At 48.7% G+C, this 17,415-nt stretch overlaps 1 protein-coding gene across 1 annotated transcript in view; it reads left to right on the forward strand.

Annotated features, from left to right (window-relative positions):
- Positions 1 to 17,415, forward strand: part of Slit3 (slit guidance ligand 3) — a 588,206-nt gene that overhangs the window by 444,971 nt on the left and 125,820 nt on the right. Inside the window, exons 7-8 of the mRNA XM_032913200.1 lie at positions 3,560 to 3,631; positions 9,562 to 9,725. Coding sequence (XP_032769091.1) covers positions 3,560 to 3,631; positions 9,562 to 9,725 — 236 coding nt within the window. The remainder of the gene's footprint in view (positions 1 to 3,559; positions 3,632 to 9,561; positions 9,726 to 17,415) is intronic.

A 17,415-nucleotide genomic window follows, 5' to 3' on the forward strand; every position in this document is an offset into this window, starting at 1 on the left:
ATCTTGTGGGTAGAGAGACGTTGTAATTGTAATCACCAGGTTCCTTAAAAGGGGGAGGAGACAGTCACAGTGAGATCCTAAGAAGGGAGCATGGACCAAGGAATGTAGACTCCCCTTCAAGTTACAATATCGAGAAAACAAACCTCCACCCCCAAAGACTCCCAAGAAGTGCGCTCTCCTGGACCTACTTTAGATTTAGGACCTCCAAACTGTAGGAGAGTAAATTCAAGCCACCAAAGTCATGGTCATCTGTTACGGCAGCAACTGGAAGTCTATACCCATCTCATTCCCGAGACCAGACTTGCTTGGATTTAAGTCTTGACACCGCCTCTCGCTTTACCGGGTAGGAAGAGGAATCGGTATGAGTTCTAGGCGTATTCTCAGCGTCTCATGAGTACAAGGCCCACACTTTACCAACCGAGTCCCCTTTCCACCCCCTGATGAGAGGAATGGAGGATAGAGAGCCACAACCTAGAGCCTACCCCTATATAAGAGACTCGTGCTCTGTGAGATCATTAATTATCACTCCTGTGTTGCAAAGGAGAAAAGTAATGAGATTCTGAAAGTTATCCACAGTGACGTAGGCTATAAACGGCAGAGCCAGACTCTTAACGAGGGCTCTGCCTTTGGGGGCCCTGTTCACCAGTTCTGCCCCTCTGCACTGGGGACCTCATGCCAACTCTCCCATTGAATGCCAGCTTCTTAGGCAGGACCTAAGAGCCAGCCAGAGTGCGGTGCTCCCTCCCTGGGCCAAAGCTGCCAAGACCAGAAATCAAAAGGAATCTGTGTTTCTTAGCAAAACAGCAACCGCGGCTTCCAGAGCAATCAGAGTGTCTACGAGGTTAGCAACCTTCTGACATCCCTGGGCCAGCCAGACTCAAGCAGCAAATCACGAAAGTGTGAATACTGTGTTTAGTCATTTGAGCTCTGGAATAATTGCTATTATCGTAAATGTTTTATAGCTCTCATTACAGCTCGCATTTAAATATCAGTGTAGTAATACGTTAATAAGTCATTGCGGCTGGGCTACTGCTGCATACTCTTCCAACTGAAGCCTGAGTGTGGCTGCCCCGTGTGTGCAGCCAAGTGGTGAGGGCGACTGTGAACGCCATCTGATGGTAGCTGCCTAGGCCTGTCGAGCCTTCTTGTAAATAGCGAAGGGGTTGCTCAGAGTTCTGGTTGGTAGTCATTCTGCAAACCTAGCCACAGGCAGACAAGGTGGCTTTTCTATTCTGCTGTAGCTGCTAAGCTCTGTAGGTGGGATCTGAACCCAGCGCTCACCTACTTCCTTCCTGGCTTTGTGCTTTGTATGTGCTGCCTTGCACATGATGCTTCCCCTGAGTCTAGAGCCTGAAATTCTGAGGTGACTGGAAAGGTGCCAGCTTCGCTTCTCTCCTGGAGGCTTCCTTTCCTGGTGTAGAAGAGAGTGGCAACCCAGTGTAATGGGGGTGGTGGATTTCTATTTATTGTTGCATGATTAAACCCCAATGGCTTCCTGGGTGGGTGGGCAGACAGACCACACACACACACACACACACACACACACACACACACACGTGGTGCTAAGTGGCTGTGTGCATCCCTACTGAATGCCTAACATAGTACAAGACACACGATGCATATGGTGAGTGTCAGAGGGTTGCGGGGACGAGAACTAGTCTCTTTCCCTCTGTGTGTCCCCACCCCAGCATTCCTGCTGTTGGCCAAGTAAGTAATGGAGAGACCAGGGCATTTGAGGAAAGTATTTGTGTGGCAGATGTGGTCACTGGAACCCTACTTAGGACTAAGGTCACAAGGGCTGGAGAAGTAATCTGTAGCTGGAGAAGTAATGTTGGAGCATGGGGTGACAGTGTCTGGATGTAGCACCTTTTCTCTTTGGAAGGTTGAAATGAGGAATAGAACACTCCAGGATAGGACTAGATTCTCTCCAACATGGTCAGTAAATTGATGATCTGTATTTACTGAGCACATACGACATGTCCTGAATCTATAGCTTGCAGAGAAAGAGCTTTAAGGATTTACCACGAGCCCACAGCACAGACTTTTTGAGTAGCAATGGCCTCACTATTGAAGACCAATGGTGGCCTAGAGGAGAATAAGAGAAACAGAGTTAATGAGAAGAGAGTGGCATGGGGTTTGTCTCAGGGAAAAGAAATCAGAGAAAAGAGAGGCCCAGGAGCAAGTGGGCAGCATGAAGTGCAGCCTGGAAGGCCAGATCCAGTTCTTGCTCTTTGGAATGCAAAGAAAGCAGGGGTGGGGACAGAGACAGAGAATGAGGCCTGGCCTTCCCAGGCATTGCCACCCCTCTGATGTGTAGTCACCGACCCGGACTGCAGAAGCCTCTGCAAAGAGCTTTCCCTCACTACCACATTCCTCTTCCCTTCAGAATGGGCCTTCTTATCGGGTAAACTGAGGCAGTGCTTTCTTCGATCCTGACTTCAGTTCTTCAGCAGCTTCATTTTGGTAGATCCATTTGTACAGCTCACATCTTTCTCTCTGTCTTTCCTCCAGCAAAGGGACTAGCGGGTTCTAACACTGCCCTGTGGGAACTCCATCCGAGGTCAGGGAGAGCACTGGCAGGAGAGTTAGCTCTGTCCTAAGATGAGATAGAGCTGGAAAATACTGATTGACGTAGCACCGTGTACGGGCAGTGCGTGTGCTGAACAGAGAAGGGTGGAGCGGGAGAGGGCTTGGTCAGATCCCACCTGCAGTGCTGAGCACGGCAGAGCTGGAAAGCTTGCCTTGCCGGGCTGCAGCTCACCTCACCATCTGTAACAAGAGTGTTACATCTCCTTTGGGGATTCTGCACTAGCAACCGTAAAGAGCAGAGCTTCCCTCTCCCTGAGAGAGAACAGTCGCATGTAACTGACTTGTCCCCGTAAGAATTAAAGGTGGCTGGAGAGATGGCTCAGCCATTCTTTGCGTGTGCTGCTCTTGGTGAGGACCGAGGTTCCTTTCTCAGCGCCCATGCCAGGCAGTTGCAGGGGTATCTGATGCCTCTGATCTGTGTGGGCACCAACACGCATGCACCTATACCCACGTATGCATCCATACACACGATTCAAGACACAAAGAACCTTTGGAAATGAAAAGGATTAAAGATGTTGTAATGAGGGGGCTGGAGAGATGGCTCAGTGGTTAAGAGCACTGAATGCTCTTCCAGAGGTCCCAAGTTCAACTCCCAGCAACCACCTGGTGGCTCACAGTCATCTGTAATGAGATCTGATGCCTCCTTCTGGTGTGTCTGAAGACAGCTATAGTGTACTTCTATATAATAAATAAATAATTCTTTTAAAAAAAAAAAGATGTTGTAATGAGCATCCCTACACATAGCAAGATTAAGCCATGGATTTATTACTCATGGAACGGACAGTAGGGGAACCCACATGAATAACGGGACTTATGGATTCCCCATTGTCTGCAGAATTCCCACTTGTCTCTAGATACTTGGCTGTTCTGGTTCTTACCTGTTGGCTTTTTATTTTTTTAACAGCCTCATGTGCTCCTCCCCCACACCCCAAGGCCCCCTCATTCATAATGTTCTCCTCTGTCTCTGCAGCACCCTTAACAACAACAACATCAGCCGTATCCTGGTCACCAGCTTCAACCACATGCCGAAGATCCGGACCCTGTGAGTAATGACTGCTTCCTCCTCATCTGCCTCCTGGGCTGGGCACGGGCACACAGTTCCCATATCCAAAGTCCTAAAGCAGGTGGGGGACTTGGCGTGTGAAGGCAGGCGCAGGGCAGAGTCATGGTTCCTCCCTGCTTCTTAGCTGCCGATCTATGCTGGGAGAAAGCATTTCTCGTCGTCTCTACACTGTGGGAAGTCTTCCTGGACTGTGTTTGTTGTTTGATGGGAAATGTGTTAGCTTTCTGGTGCCAAAGAACACAGAAAACTTAGCTGGTGAGACCCGAGTTGACTCCACTCAGGCCGTACCCCACTAGGGGTTCTGTCATACTCATGCTGTACCCCACTGGGGGTTCTGTCATACTCATGCTGTACCCAACTAGGGGTTCTGTCATACTCACGCTGTACCCCAATGGGGGTTCTGTCATACTCATGCTTGCCCAACTGGCGGTTCTGTCATAATATGACAGTGGCACTTACTCCCCTTCTGGGAATGGAGGAGTCATCGTTGTCCTTTTCCTGTCCCACCAAAGTGCCACCTGCTACATTCCTCTGCTCTCTGAGCAACATCCAGATATTAGAATACACGAACTTAGCGCTTTATCTTTTAATACCTTGGATAAGCTTCACCCTCCAGGTTGTATGCTGCAGAAGCAAGCCCATGACTCTGATTATGTGGGTCACTCACTCTGCCTTCAGCCGGAAACCCACTTGTAGGTTTATGCTGCAGTAGAACCCGGGTTGGCTTTTCCAAAGAGGTTCCCGCCCCGCGTTCTTATCTCCGAGAGTGTCCGAATCACAGAACAAAGGGAGAACCAGCCCCCGACGGCTTTTAGCCAAGTACATTTAGGACCAAAGCAAGGAACTGAGGTGCCCTCTGCCCTTAATTGGCTTTGTGCCCTCTTTTCCTTCCTCTATAAATAGGGCTGGTGGTGGAGAGCACATGCAACTAAGCACATCCAGTGCCCAGCTCCTGGTAGACGGCATTATATGTTATCATCGCACAATAGATGACATTATATATTGTCACCACACAATTATCTCGGAATCCGAGCTGACCACTGCAAGCTCATCCTGGTTCCTCAGGCAACATAAAAAGCCAAGAGAATGAAAAATCCTCTAAGCACTGCTTCCCAGTTCAGTGGCTCAGAACCATCTGGAATTTTTCCACAGACCGGGTCCGAGGACCCACCCTAGGCCCCTGAGGTGAAGACCTTAGTCTGTTGGCAGAGAGACATCCGCTCTTGTACTTTCAAAGGCACTGCACTCCTAAGAGAGCGAGCTTATCTCTTGATGAAAATGAAACAAAGACCAAGGAACAGATTCTAAGAAAACACTAATAATGATGATGATGATGATATAAGAAGAAATGATAAAATAAGAGGAAAGCGGGCAGATCTAAGCTTACATTGCAGGCTCCACTACTTACGATATGATCTTCCTCTTTCTGTGCTTTGGGTCAGGGACTTAGTAATACTTAATAATAACACTTACGGGTTGGGGATTTGGCTCAGTGGTAGGCGCTTGCCTAGGAAGCGCAAGGTCCTGGGTTCGGTCCCCAGCCCGGAAAAAAAAAAAAAAAAAAAAAAAAAGAATAATAACACTTACGTTGGATTCCCTGTGGGGGTACACTATGAAATGCGGGATGTGCACGGAAGTGTTATTATCAATAATGATCATCCGAGACCAGTCTCCATCCCTGCTCCCCAGATTCTTGTGGGATACCCTCAGATGACAGCACACTTAGGAACTGGTATCGTTTTTCCATTCCCAGTGAAAATGGAGCAGTGCATTAACTGAATTTTAAGGAAATGCCAGTTGGTCTTCTGAGCAAACCATGACTGAGCTGAGGAAGTGTGAAAAACCCAGGGTCTGAAACAGGAAGTCAAAAGTGAACCTCAGGATACGGGGTCTGCTCTCCCGAGAGTGTGGGTATCCAGAGATTCTCACTGTACAACTCAGCCTTGCAGCACCTCCTGACACATCCCCTGAGTCAGGCGTCCCTCTGAGTCATTTTTAGTCTTAAAACAATAGTGACAGAGCAAGGACAGGTCCAGAGCAAGGATAGCTGGGGAAGGTCTAGCCTGGGGCTCCTGGGTATCTAGCCTGGGCTCCTGAGTGCCTACTCAAACATGTTGAGGAGGGAAGTGAGTAAGGAGTCTTATCTCATTTCTGTTGTGATTTTTTTTTCCTCTGTGGTCCCAAATATCCATCTGACAAGTTCCAATCAATCAATCTTGTCTGTTCTCTTCGCTCCCCACCTGGCTGCCATTTTCTCCTTCGTTTTATTCAGAGATGGCTCTGTATGGAACTCCCTGGGGACGAACTGACTAATCCCCCTTCACTGTAATTAAAGCGTTGGGGGTGGGTGACTGGTGTTGGAGAAAGAGGGGAGGGGGAGAGAGGAAGGAAGTCATAAATGGGATTTCCAAAGGAAAGCTTTTACATAGAATTCAGAACGCCACGTTATATGGGAAAACGAGCACTGACCCTCTCTAAAAGGATTTGCTGGAAATTTAATTTGGCATCTGTGGCTAAAAGGCACCTTTTGTAGATTGGCATTTGTATTCATTCGTCTTCTGCTCCACAGAGGAGGCCTCATCCGTGTGGAATATGGTTTGTCCATTCTCAAAAGATCATAGAACAGCGCGTAGAAACTCTGGCCACCCGGCTGTTTTTACGTCTCCATAGGTGGCGGCAGCAGCTGCATACGGGCAGCGCCATAGTTTGGAAAGATTCTGAAATCTACTCTGTTGGGATTTACAATAACAGCAGATATTTCTTCCTTGGTTGCTGTGCACCAGGCCTTGTGTGAGACACTCCCTGTGAGTTACTTCAGCCCACAGAGCAGTCCTTCCCATTTGATGGCTGGTAACACTGAGGCCTAGGGTGAAGTGGCTGCAGAAGAAAGCTGGAACCAATGTCAGCATTACGTAACCTGACATCCGAGCTCAGGTCCCCCAGGGGGATAAAAAACAGAACGCAGGGCCAGGCGAGCAGAGCAAGAAGAGACCAGACCTTCCACTTGGTCCAGGATCCCTGATGCCATCACCATCACAACTTAAAGTTGTGGAAAGTAATTCAGTAATTCCCCTTCTCACTCGAAGGATCCGAACCACGTTTAAGCAATTTCCATGCTGAGTTTCACGATGCTCGTGATAATTTTTTAAAAATCGTATTTAGTAAGCCAGCATATGAGAGTACACATCTGGTCTGTAATTCTGGTTTTCTAGGGTAAGAGGAGAGGTAGAGACAGGAGAACCCCTGGAAGAATGTGGGGCAGCTAGACCCTGTCTCTTCGGAAAGCAAGGAGTGACATTCCAGGCTATACGCTGGCCTCCACATGCGCTCCCAGCACATGCAGCCCACATTTCCACACTCATATGCACGCACACCATACACTCAGGCTTCGCACGCCCAGGTATATGGACAAACAACCAAGTGCACTGGGTATCTGGCACGGTGTTGCTTCACCCTGTCTTCCAAGCGTGGCGTGAAGAAAAGGTGACTTGAAAGAATCCGTCTAGTTTGATCTTGCCGTCATTTCCGGTCAGTAGTATTCCTGGCATAGGGAGCCGAGTCTGTCCCCTGCCCTGGGTTTTCTGATTGAGACTCCATTCGGCTTCTGTATCAGCTGAGGTCACTGCTTTTCTGCGATCCCACTTTGGAAGGGAGAAAGCGGCAGGAAGATGGCCAGAGGGACAGAGACAGCTATAAATAGCAAGACTGAGAAGAGCAGTCATTTGGGGCTGACTGGCTGGGGCTGAGAAAGAGTGTACCTAACCCCGTCTTCCAGACAGAAGCTTCCAACTTTTTGGTTAACCCAGAAATGAAGCATCTGACTGAAGCCCTGACGTTCCTAAAGCTCATTCTCATCCTGCTAAACTCTCACCTTCAATTGTACCTTAATGGGAACTTATGACTCAGCCACCTTGGAGACCCACACTTTTCTCAAAGTCTTCCCTGTTGTCACAACATCATTTCGTTACTATCAAACAGGGCAAGCATGAAAGGCAGGTTGACTAAGTGGCTGAGTCTCCTGGCACAAAATAGAATCCCCTCCCCTCAGCCTACACTACCCTGCAGCCTGCCCTGGGCTCCGCCCTTCCCTCACAGAACCACTGTATTTGCCTAGGTACCCGTTGCTACCTGATAGGGGCTGCTTGAGATTCTCTCATCCCTTCCCCACTGTTTAGGAAATGCGCTCTTGGTACAAAGTGACCATGCTCGTTAGCAAGCAAAGGTCTTGCCTACCCTCCTCTAACTGAGGTCTTTCCCACTGGCTTGGGACTTTGACCACAGCGCCCTTCCCAAGTGTTTTATGATGTTGGAAACTCAGGCGAAGGGAAGGTCATGCTTGGATTAGCTCAGAAGGTTTAGTCTTGGAAACTAAAGGGGAAGTATGTTAGGACTTTATAGTTCCTATGTCTGGGGCCTCAGAGCTTCTCAAAGTATGTCCGACTTACTCTGAAATACGAGAGGTACTTAATATCTACAGAAATTTTTAGCAAAAAAAAAGAATCCATTTTATCTAGGTTCGGGGTTCATTTAATGCCCCTGAAATGATGGGGTTTGGAGCAGCCCCGGTAGAGCTGGCCTGCTGGGAGCCCGTGCCCATTGGTGACAGAAAGCTCAGCCAGCGCCGTCCTAAGTTAGGTACACTTGGCTAGTGTTTGGCAATGCTAACCTTGTGCTAAGTGGGATGCGGTCAAGGGCCCTTCAGTTCTCTCATTATAGTGCAGACATGATTCAAGCCACTCCTCTGGGATGCCACGCTGTATTAATGAGCTTGACAAGAGGCTCTCGACAGCCCCCAAGATAACAGCCGGCTGATTAGCTCGGCCAGGATTACCCATTTGAAATTTGCCATGAGTCTCCGTGTGCTCTCGTGCTACTAAAACTCATGCACCACCAATTCTGACACCTGTAGGGGATGTGGAAGTGAGAAAGGCTGACAAAAAGCCTTTAAGGAGGTTCCTCTGAAGAAGCTCCTGAGTAGCCCTAATTTGCCTCCCAGCTCATAGGGGGAAGTTCAGGTCACTTAACCAGACAGAATTCCCCTCAGAAGTGGACCGGGCTGGTGTCTAGGGAATCTTACTCACCGGAGCAAGGAACTGCTCTAGAGTCACAGCTCCCACTGAAGAAGAACTATTCTGTCTAGAAGTAGTTAGGAAATCTTTCCAGAGCCATCAAGATCAGCCAGAGTAGGTAACCTCCAGGTAAAATAGAACCCGACAAGGAGGAGACAGGCTCCTGGGAGAGAGTCTTAAGGATTCCAAGAGCCTGATCAGAGCAACACCTTATTTCACAGGAGGCAGAGGGAAGAGCCTTCCCCCAGAAAACACTTCTCTCTGTGCCTCCTCACCCTGCCTCATGTTCACAATTAGCACTGGCTTAGAGCTCCCCACATTTCATGCTGTGGGACTATGAAGGACCCTTAAAAGGCAATGGAGGAGCCTGGAGCGCAGACAGAAGGAGAAACAGAACTCCGTTTAGACCAGCTGTAAGTCCTACACTCCAGTGTATCAGGGTGACCCTGTCTGACCTTTGACTCACACTCGGATGTATGATGTCATTCTCTGTCATCACCCCGAGGTGAAGTCATTCTCCCACGCCTCTGTGCTGATGTGTGCTTGACAGGAGAAGGGCAGAATGACTATTAAGACACGGAAATCGCTCAGAACCTCCAGGCTACCCATTGACTGTGGCCTATACATGAACATCTTAGTGGCATAGTAATAAAAGCACCAAGGCTTCTGGTTTTGTTTGTTTGGTTGGTTGGTTTTGTTGGTTTTTTTTCCCCTATGCGTAGGGGTCATGAATGCTGCCACAGGCTCATGATAAGTATTATCATGCTTGGGACACAGGCACCAGAGGTCTGGCCCACTCGATTCTCTGTGTAATGGCATCTCTCTCTCTCCTTCTCCAAGGCGTCTCCACTCCAACCACCTGTACTGTGATTGTCACTTGGCCTGGCTCTCAGACTGGCTGCGACAGCGGCGGACCATTGGCCAGTTCACCCTCTGCATGGCGCCCGTGCACCTGAGAGGCTTCAGTGTAGCAGACGTGCAGAAGAAGGAGTATGTGTGTCCAGGTGAGCCAGCCCTACCTGCTCTCCCCTTCCTAGGCTAAAATCCACATACCCATCAGCCCTGTGTACCACGACCCTGGGTCCTGGTCATACCCCTCCCAGAGTTTGATATAAAAGGAATCTCATAGTCAGCTGAGGTATACAGTACGGGGTTGGAGAACTTGCATTCTGCAAGGAGTTCAAAGAAAGAAGCCGTTGACATCTAGAACAGAAGATGCGAAAGAAAGGGAGACCTCACAAATCACTCTGTGTTGAGCCCCGTAGCCACCTGGTGCTAGGGAACCTCATTGATGAACAGCGAGTCATCAGAACACAGGTACAATGGAAGTGTTTTAGCATGGACTGCAACCCTTCTGTCACCCAAATGCTTGTAGAAATGGAAGCGGGATGATACAGGCTGTAGACTAAGCCTGTCTAGCTAGAAGTCCTAGCCTCCCTTACTGAAGTGTGACTTTGGCAAGTTACCATTCACCTGAAATAGAGATAATGCTACACTACAGCTAAGAGGATGGGTGGGCAGATCGGGTAAAACGACATCTGTACAGCACTTAGCGTAACGCTTAGCAAGACAGCGGTAAGTGGAGGTTGGCTGTTGCAGCTTAGTAGGCCCGCAGATTGTGCTGAGCAAGCACATGGATCTGTGGGTGACTAGCACACAGTAGGGACCCAGATTGCCTACAGAGGACTCAGAACTCGACCATGCAGATGTGCTAACAGGACAGCTCAAGTCTGCAGGAGTGAGAGGTGACCGAGTGACCCAAGATCGTCCCAGAGGGCAGAGCTTTTAAGCCAGATCCTAAGTTTTGTTTGCTTCTTCTGACTCTTCTTGGGGCAAAGAGGTGGAGACAAGTCCTGAGATTTGGGGGAAGGGAAAACATGCACACACACTCATATGCACACACTCACATGCACACTCACACATGTGCACACATGCACACACACACACACACACACACACACACACACACACACACTCACTCAAATAGCTTTCCGAGAGCCCAACCCCGGACTGGAATGCAGTGGTCTCTAAAGGGCTCGGCAGCCCAAGCACCCAAGGAGCCCACCTAGTGTTTCTCTCCTTGGCTGTCGCCCACTCCCCCTTCTCCTCTGTTTGCTTTCTTCTGCTGTGATAAGAAGAAGGGCAGAAGCAGCAGAGGCTTTGTCTCATCTTACAGCTTACTCAGTCGCTGAGGGAAGTCAGGACAGGAACTCAAGGCAGGAGCTGAAGCAGAAACCCTGGAGGAGCGCTGCTCACTGGCTTGCTCCCCGTAGCTTGCTCCGCCTGCTTTCTTCTACAACCCACGACCGCCTGCCTATCAATCTTTAGGAAAATGCCCTCTAGACTTCCTTACAGCCCAATCTGATGAAGGCATTTTCTCAGTTGAGCATCTCTCTTCCCAGCCAACTCTAGCTTGTGTCGAGTTGAGGAGAAACAAATGACAACAAAAACAACCACTGTGGCTCCGAGGGTTTGACAGACTCAGTGTGTGTTGCTAGGCCCCACAGTGGTCAGGAGTACAGCTTGGGTGTGTGACTCATTCAGGTCTTGAATTCATCATGCCCCGCCCGTCCCTGCCCTGCTCTCTCCTCGTCACATTATTACATCATCCCGTTATTTATTCTCCAAAAGCATTTTTAACACATCTCCGAGTAGTACCTCAATAACTTCCTGTAGACGCCCACTTAGAAACCACTTCCCATCAAACACATACAATAAAACCGTTTATCACACAGGCACCAAAAATCAAATACAGTGACTATAATTACAGTAATTATCAGGCAAAGGGTGCAATATCGGCATAAGTGCCAGTGAAAGAAATAATTACAGAGTGCAGGAGCCATCCAAGAGCTACCGAGGCAAACTAATTAGAGAGGATGTAAAAACACTACATGACAGGTGGGCTCTGAGAGCAAGATGGCAGGTGACCGTGGTGCTCCTCTGTTGTGGAAGGTGCCTCCTCTTGTCAGTACACTGCCCAGACAGCGCCTGTCCAACAGCAGTCAGAATCCAAGCCCCAAGAGAATGAGGCTGCCTGACCCCCGCTCCTAGAAATGCTAGTACCAGAACCACAGCCCTTTGGAAAGCCTAGATCCAGCAACAGTCTCTTTAGCTAAATATAGGGATAGAACATCCTTACTCCCTTCCCTGATTAAAGCACCCAAGCCCATTGCATGTGATGGCCCTTGCAATTTCTAACACATAGACAGATGTCTTTTGAGGATGTGAGAACTTCACCCAAATTCTCAACAGCATCAACGTGCTACAAATCTCGCCCTCTCTCCGGTCAGTAATACAGAGGGATTTCCCCTTTGTGTCAGGTACCCAAGGATTAAAACATAGAATGTTCTGGGAAGGCGGGTGCTTTGGAAAGGTTAAAGATAGTTACAGTGCTCGGGGGATCTGGTGAGCCCCTCTGAGGAATGAACACTTCCATGACGGACGCGTGAGATACAAGAGGTGCAAACCTCACGTCTCACCTCCTCCGTGTGAGGGATGCTAGAGGAGGCAGTGTGGAACAAAGGCAATTAGAGCAGCAGTGACCAGTCTGGGAAGCCCTGAGGAGAAGGTCACACAGAAGGGCTGTCCTAGGTCCTCACTGCCTTCATGCACCACTGTAGAGGTTACAGGTCCACCCAACCCAGGCCAGAGCCCTGCCTGCCAGGCATCTGAGTAAAGCGGCTGGTATTGAGGGGACTTCTGTGAGGGACAAGAACTTCAGAAAGATGCAGATCACCACTCTACTGGTGACTCCTGAAGGAGCAACAGGGGCATGGAGCACAATGAGTCTCTCCTGCCTTCCCCTGAGGTGCCTGTCAAAGCTGCAGGAGAAAAACTCCCCGGCCCTTCAGTGGTTGCTAAACCTTCCCCAAAGGCAGCTTCAGGAGATAGGAAAGACATTATCTCACCTAAATGGGAGGCCCTGCCTGCCCAAGTCCCTGATAGTGCCCTTGAATTAAATCCAGCCGTCCTGAGCCTGGCCTCCTCTCGCCCCTCAGAAGCTGCAGAGATAGGCACACGCTATCTCTCCAGCTAACCAGAGCTCTGTTAGCAATGCACTCAGAGAAACGCATCTCCCATCAGCTGTACCCTTCCCGTTTAAGACGTTTATTTCCTCCTTTGGGGGAAGCAATTGAGAGTTTCTTTAAACAGGTGTAGGGGGTGGGACACATCTCCACTTTATCTTTTATCACAGTGTCTTCTGTGTGGTACAGCCTGCCTACTGGGCTTCCTTTGGTGACCACTGAAGGATTTCTCTGTTAGCGTCTTTTGTTTCTAGAGCCTGAGGGCTGAGGGACCCACAGGCCGTGTTTCATCTGTTTGTCCCTTGGTACACATCAGGATTTTATCAAAGTGTGTAATACATTAGAGAAGAACATGTCATGTGGTTTGTGAGTTTTCATTTTTTTTCTCATCTTCATTTAAAGGGCTTATTTGGGAGTTTATATCCTAAGGTTTAGTGTGTGCGTGCATGCGTGTGTGTATGGGTGTGGGTGTGGGTGTGTGTGTATGGGTGTGGTGTGTGTTGTTTCTTTCCTGGTATCCTAATCTCAGAGAGTTCCTAGCTGTCATTATTCATAATTTATGGCTATTGGTTAACTATTTGACCTCCTGGATCAATTATCTCTTCCCTTTGAATGTCTTTGAGCCCATTGATTTGTCCGTCCGCCTCAGACCTGTGGCCTTGAACATGAAATATCTTTCCATAAAGATATCAATCTTACCTTCCAATCGTAAAGAACAAATCTCCTTTTTTCAGCTGCCCCTAAACAATGCTGGATCCGATAGCCACTCCATAAACTGTCCCTTCTGCTATTCAAAAATAAATATACTTATCTGCCTGGAAACAGAGACTTTTCCTCCACTCTCTTTTTCTTTCCCTCTATTTGAGACCAGTTACTAAGTACGAAGATAATTAAGGTAGGCTGTGTCTAGCCACCCTTCTCCTTAGGAGGTTTTAATTAAAATACCATAATTGAACATTGCAGGAATGAGATTATTAGGTTTATTTAGCCATTTCCAAAATTATCATGCCTCTGGTATTTAAATCACATTCATTTATATTCTCATCGTAATTGCCAGAGTTCCGTTGTCACTGAAGTCTGTTGTTGGCTTTTGAAAGGCCAGAGGCCAGTTGGGAAGCTTAATTTGAATACTGGAATTAATTTATTTCAACACACTCACAAGGCCATTGGATATTTTTACTCTGCACTCTACTGGGTGAGATATATATCTGCCTCCTACCTCCAGCTTCAGTTCTACGGCAATAAAGAGCAGCATTTAAGGTGAGGTTATTTCTTCCTCAGAAGAGACAGACAAGCATTCAGTCAGTCAGATGTTGTTCCATAGCTCTGCCTTCTTCCATAGTTTCTTCAGCCTTCACAGTCTTCAGACTCATCAGTGTAATGGGGCCAAAATAGATCAAGCGGTCTCCTATACTCAGGGCACCAAGTACAGCACAGGTTTCATTGTGTGGGTGCTGGCTGCTGCTGTGAGAAGGGTGTCCATTCCTGACATCTCCGTGGGTCCACCTGAGACCAAAGTCAGTGATGTTTGGTTCGTCATCTGGGCAGACAAGCCCGGGACTGGCAATTTTAGACCCTCCTATTTTGCCAGTTAGGAGAAGAGCAAAGATGAGGAGACGCCTGGGCAGGGCCAGCTTCGAGTCACAGATCGCACGTTCTTCTCTCTGGACACTAGGAGAGGAGGACCTGCATGGTAAGCCCAGGAGGGATCGCTAAGGCACTACTGTGCCACAGCCACAGCCACAGCAGCCTTCGTGAGGAAAGGTTCATCCGGGGACCATTCCTTCCCATCCTCCTCTAGTCTGGATCAGGTTAGCCCTGATCTCAAAGGGCTAACCTAGGACAGCCCTTCTCTATGACCTTCTTCTCAAGGTCTCCCAGACTGGTCACTGCTGTCTTAATTGCCTTATTCCACACTGCGTCCTCTCCTCTCGCAACCCTTATCAGAATCTCATAAATCTACTACACAGAGGAGGTGATTGGCACCCAGGAGCATCTCCCCACTCCGGGAAGCTGGCCAGGGTGTGACAGTTCCCCTAGCTCTGGCTCGGTCACAAGCATTTACCCCTTGATGTAGACAGCCTGGTTTGATAGTTTACCTTGGGGAAAGACATCTACACTTCAAAAGCCCTGGCATCTGAGGCCAGCTACTCCCAGGCTTCCTCTTATTGATGAGGATCATAGGTCAGGGTCTCTCTGTATTGGATCCTCTTCCTGCTTTGCAGGAATGAGTCAGAATAAAACACACCTGGAGGGGTCCCATCCCTACAGCAGCCATTCTGCTAAGGGTCAGGTGACTTGACAGCTCCAATGAGGACCTCAGAATTTAATGGAAGCCAATGCTTCCGTTGTCCCATGCGCTGCTCTGCTATGCCGCAAGACACCAGGCCATAGCCGCCGGTAACAAGCAGGCCTTGCCAGCACTGAACTGCAGAAGCGGGTCCCATCTTACAGGGCCACTCAATCTCCTATTCAATACCTGACCCCAGGACACTCAGAACTCAGGGAGCCTTTCCCTGGGGCCACCTACCTTGGGAACATCCCCCCACCTCTTCCAGGCTCCTAAGCCAATGCATTCATCGTTACTCTCTGGATTGTGCTTTATTAAGTTCGTCCTGTGCTGAGGCCTGTTTTAAGCAGCGAGACTACAACAGTAAGACCAAACAAGAAAAAAAAAAAAAAAGTCAATCGCCTTATAGAATTTACATCCTCAGTCTGCCCAGAGACCGCAAAGGGGTGGGACTTCCTCCATCACTTACAGACCTGGAGGACTTTAGGGGACTTGTCCTGGTTCTTCAGTCATTCATCAGAGGGAAGTGCTTGCCAAGGGAAGGAATCTGTCTTTCAATCATTTTGAAACCTAGAGTGGTTAAACAAGGAGTAATGGCCTCGCCACCGTAGGGTGGTGACTGCCTGGAGAGCTGCCAGCCCAGGGTGCTGACAGGGGCTATAATTACTGTTGTTTTCTCTGTGTAATTAAAGGTGTTGTTAGTGGCCTGGTTAAGGTATCTTTTTCTCAGTCTCTCTCTCTCTCTCTCTCTCTCTCTCTCTCTCTCTCTCTCTCTCTCTCTCTCTCTCTTCTTTTGGCCTTGACAACATTCCTTGAAATGTAGTGAATACCTCTACCTGACTAAGAGCCACCTAGGGAAGGTCCCAGGGGACTGCGACCTGAGTCCCCATTTAGAATTAATCCATTTCAATAAAGAAGTCAGGGGGTCACCTTTGTAAACTGCTATGTCACAAACTCCTGTTGCCAGCAGGAGCCCTTGAATTTGATGCTCACCCGACCCCTGGCTTTTCTGAAGCATTCTATACAAGCAGTGTTTTACCTGATCAAAAGAGGGGCCATCTTCAGATCCTTCTGCCCAAATGGGTGGACTTGCCTGGCTCAGACTGGCCAGGGTGTGACAGTTCCCCTGGCTTGGTCACATGCATTTACCTCTTGATGTAGACAGCCTGGTCTGACAGTTTCCCTTGGGGAAAGTCATCTACACTTCAAAAGCCCTGGCATCTGAGGCCAACTGTTCCCAGGCTTCCTCTTATTGATGAGGGTCATAGGTCAGGGTTCCTCTGTACTGGATCCTCTGCATGCTTTGCAGGAATGAGTCAGAATAAAATGTACCTGGAGGGGTCCCGTCCCTACAGCAGCCATTCTGCTAAGGGTCAGGTGACTTGACAGCTCCAATGAGGACCTCAGAACTCATGCCTTCCCAACTCCTCATCTCCTAAGATGGGAACAGAAAAGCTCAGAGGCTCTGAACCCAGCCTCCTCCAGGCTAGCTCTCTGTTACGCCACTTTCTCAGGATAGAAAGGCTGCCTTTCAACTTGCAATAAAGCCAGAGTACCTCCTCTCTAAGCAGATTTGAGTCTGAGGATTAGTGTAAGTCACCAGCTGTCTGACATGTTCCATGGTACCTTTTGGGTCCTCTAGTGTGTTGGTGGTGTCTCCGAAGTCCTTACTGTCTACTCCGTTTGTCAAGCATCTAGGTTAAGACGCTGTCTTTAAGTTTTTTTTGTTTTGTGCGTTTATATGAGGCAAAGGGCCATAAGACTCTTTGACAGGTAGGTCGGCATTTTCTGGGAAGAACAACATTGTAGATGAAGTATTAGGCACCCTTTGGCTTCAACAGAGAGGAGGCCATGGTTACTGCTGGATGTGAGGTGTGAAATTCTCTTACTTAGAACCTTGGAGTCTAGACAAGGATTTGCCCCAGGCCCAGCTGGTCACCTCATCCAAGCACTGTAACAAGACTCACCCAGGATTCAATTTCTCCATTGACGCTGGCCAGACTGAAAGTCATTTTCCCCTGCAGAGTTTTTCCATCTTACCCCGTTAATCTGTATCCAAAGCTGCGGCCCAAGGGGGGAGTGTTTTAGCAGTGAGGGATCTGCGAAGTCCATCCGAGCTCAATCGTAGCCTTTAGTATGTGTCCTTTGGATTCTGAGAGCTCGGGGGGAGATAGGGAAAGGCACTGAGATGATAGCTGCAGGCTGCATCCACAGGTTGAGGACCCAGGATGCTGCTGGACTCGGTCCACGTGTGTCAAACAAACCCAGTGTCTGAGCATCTTACCTCACTGGGAAGTAGCAATCAAAGCATTGCCAGTATCTTTAAAGCATTTCAACGTGTTTCTTGTACTTAGGATTTGATAAGACCACCAAAGGGAG

Source organism: Rattus rattus, chromosome 9 (assembly GCF_011064425.1).
Source record: "Rattus rattus isolate New Zealand chromosome 9, Rrattus_CSIRO_v1, whole genome shotgun sequence".
Lineage (NCBI taxonomy): Eukaryota > Metazoa > Chordata > Mammalia > Rodentia > Muridae > Rattus > Rattus rattus.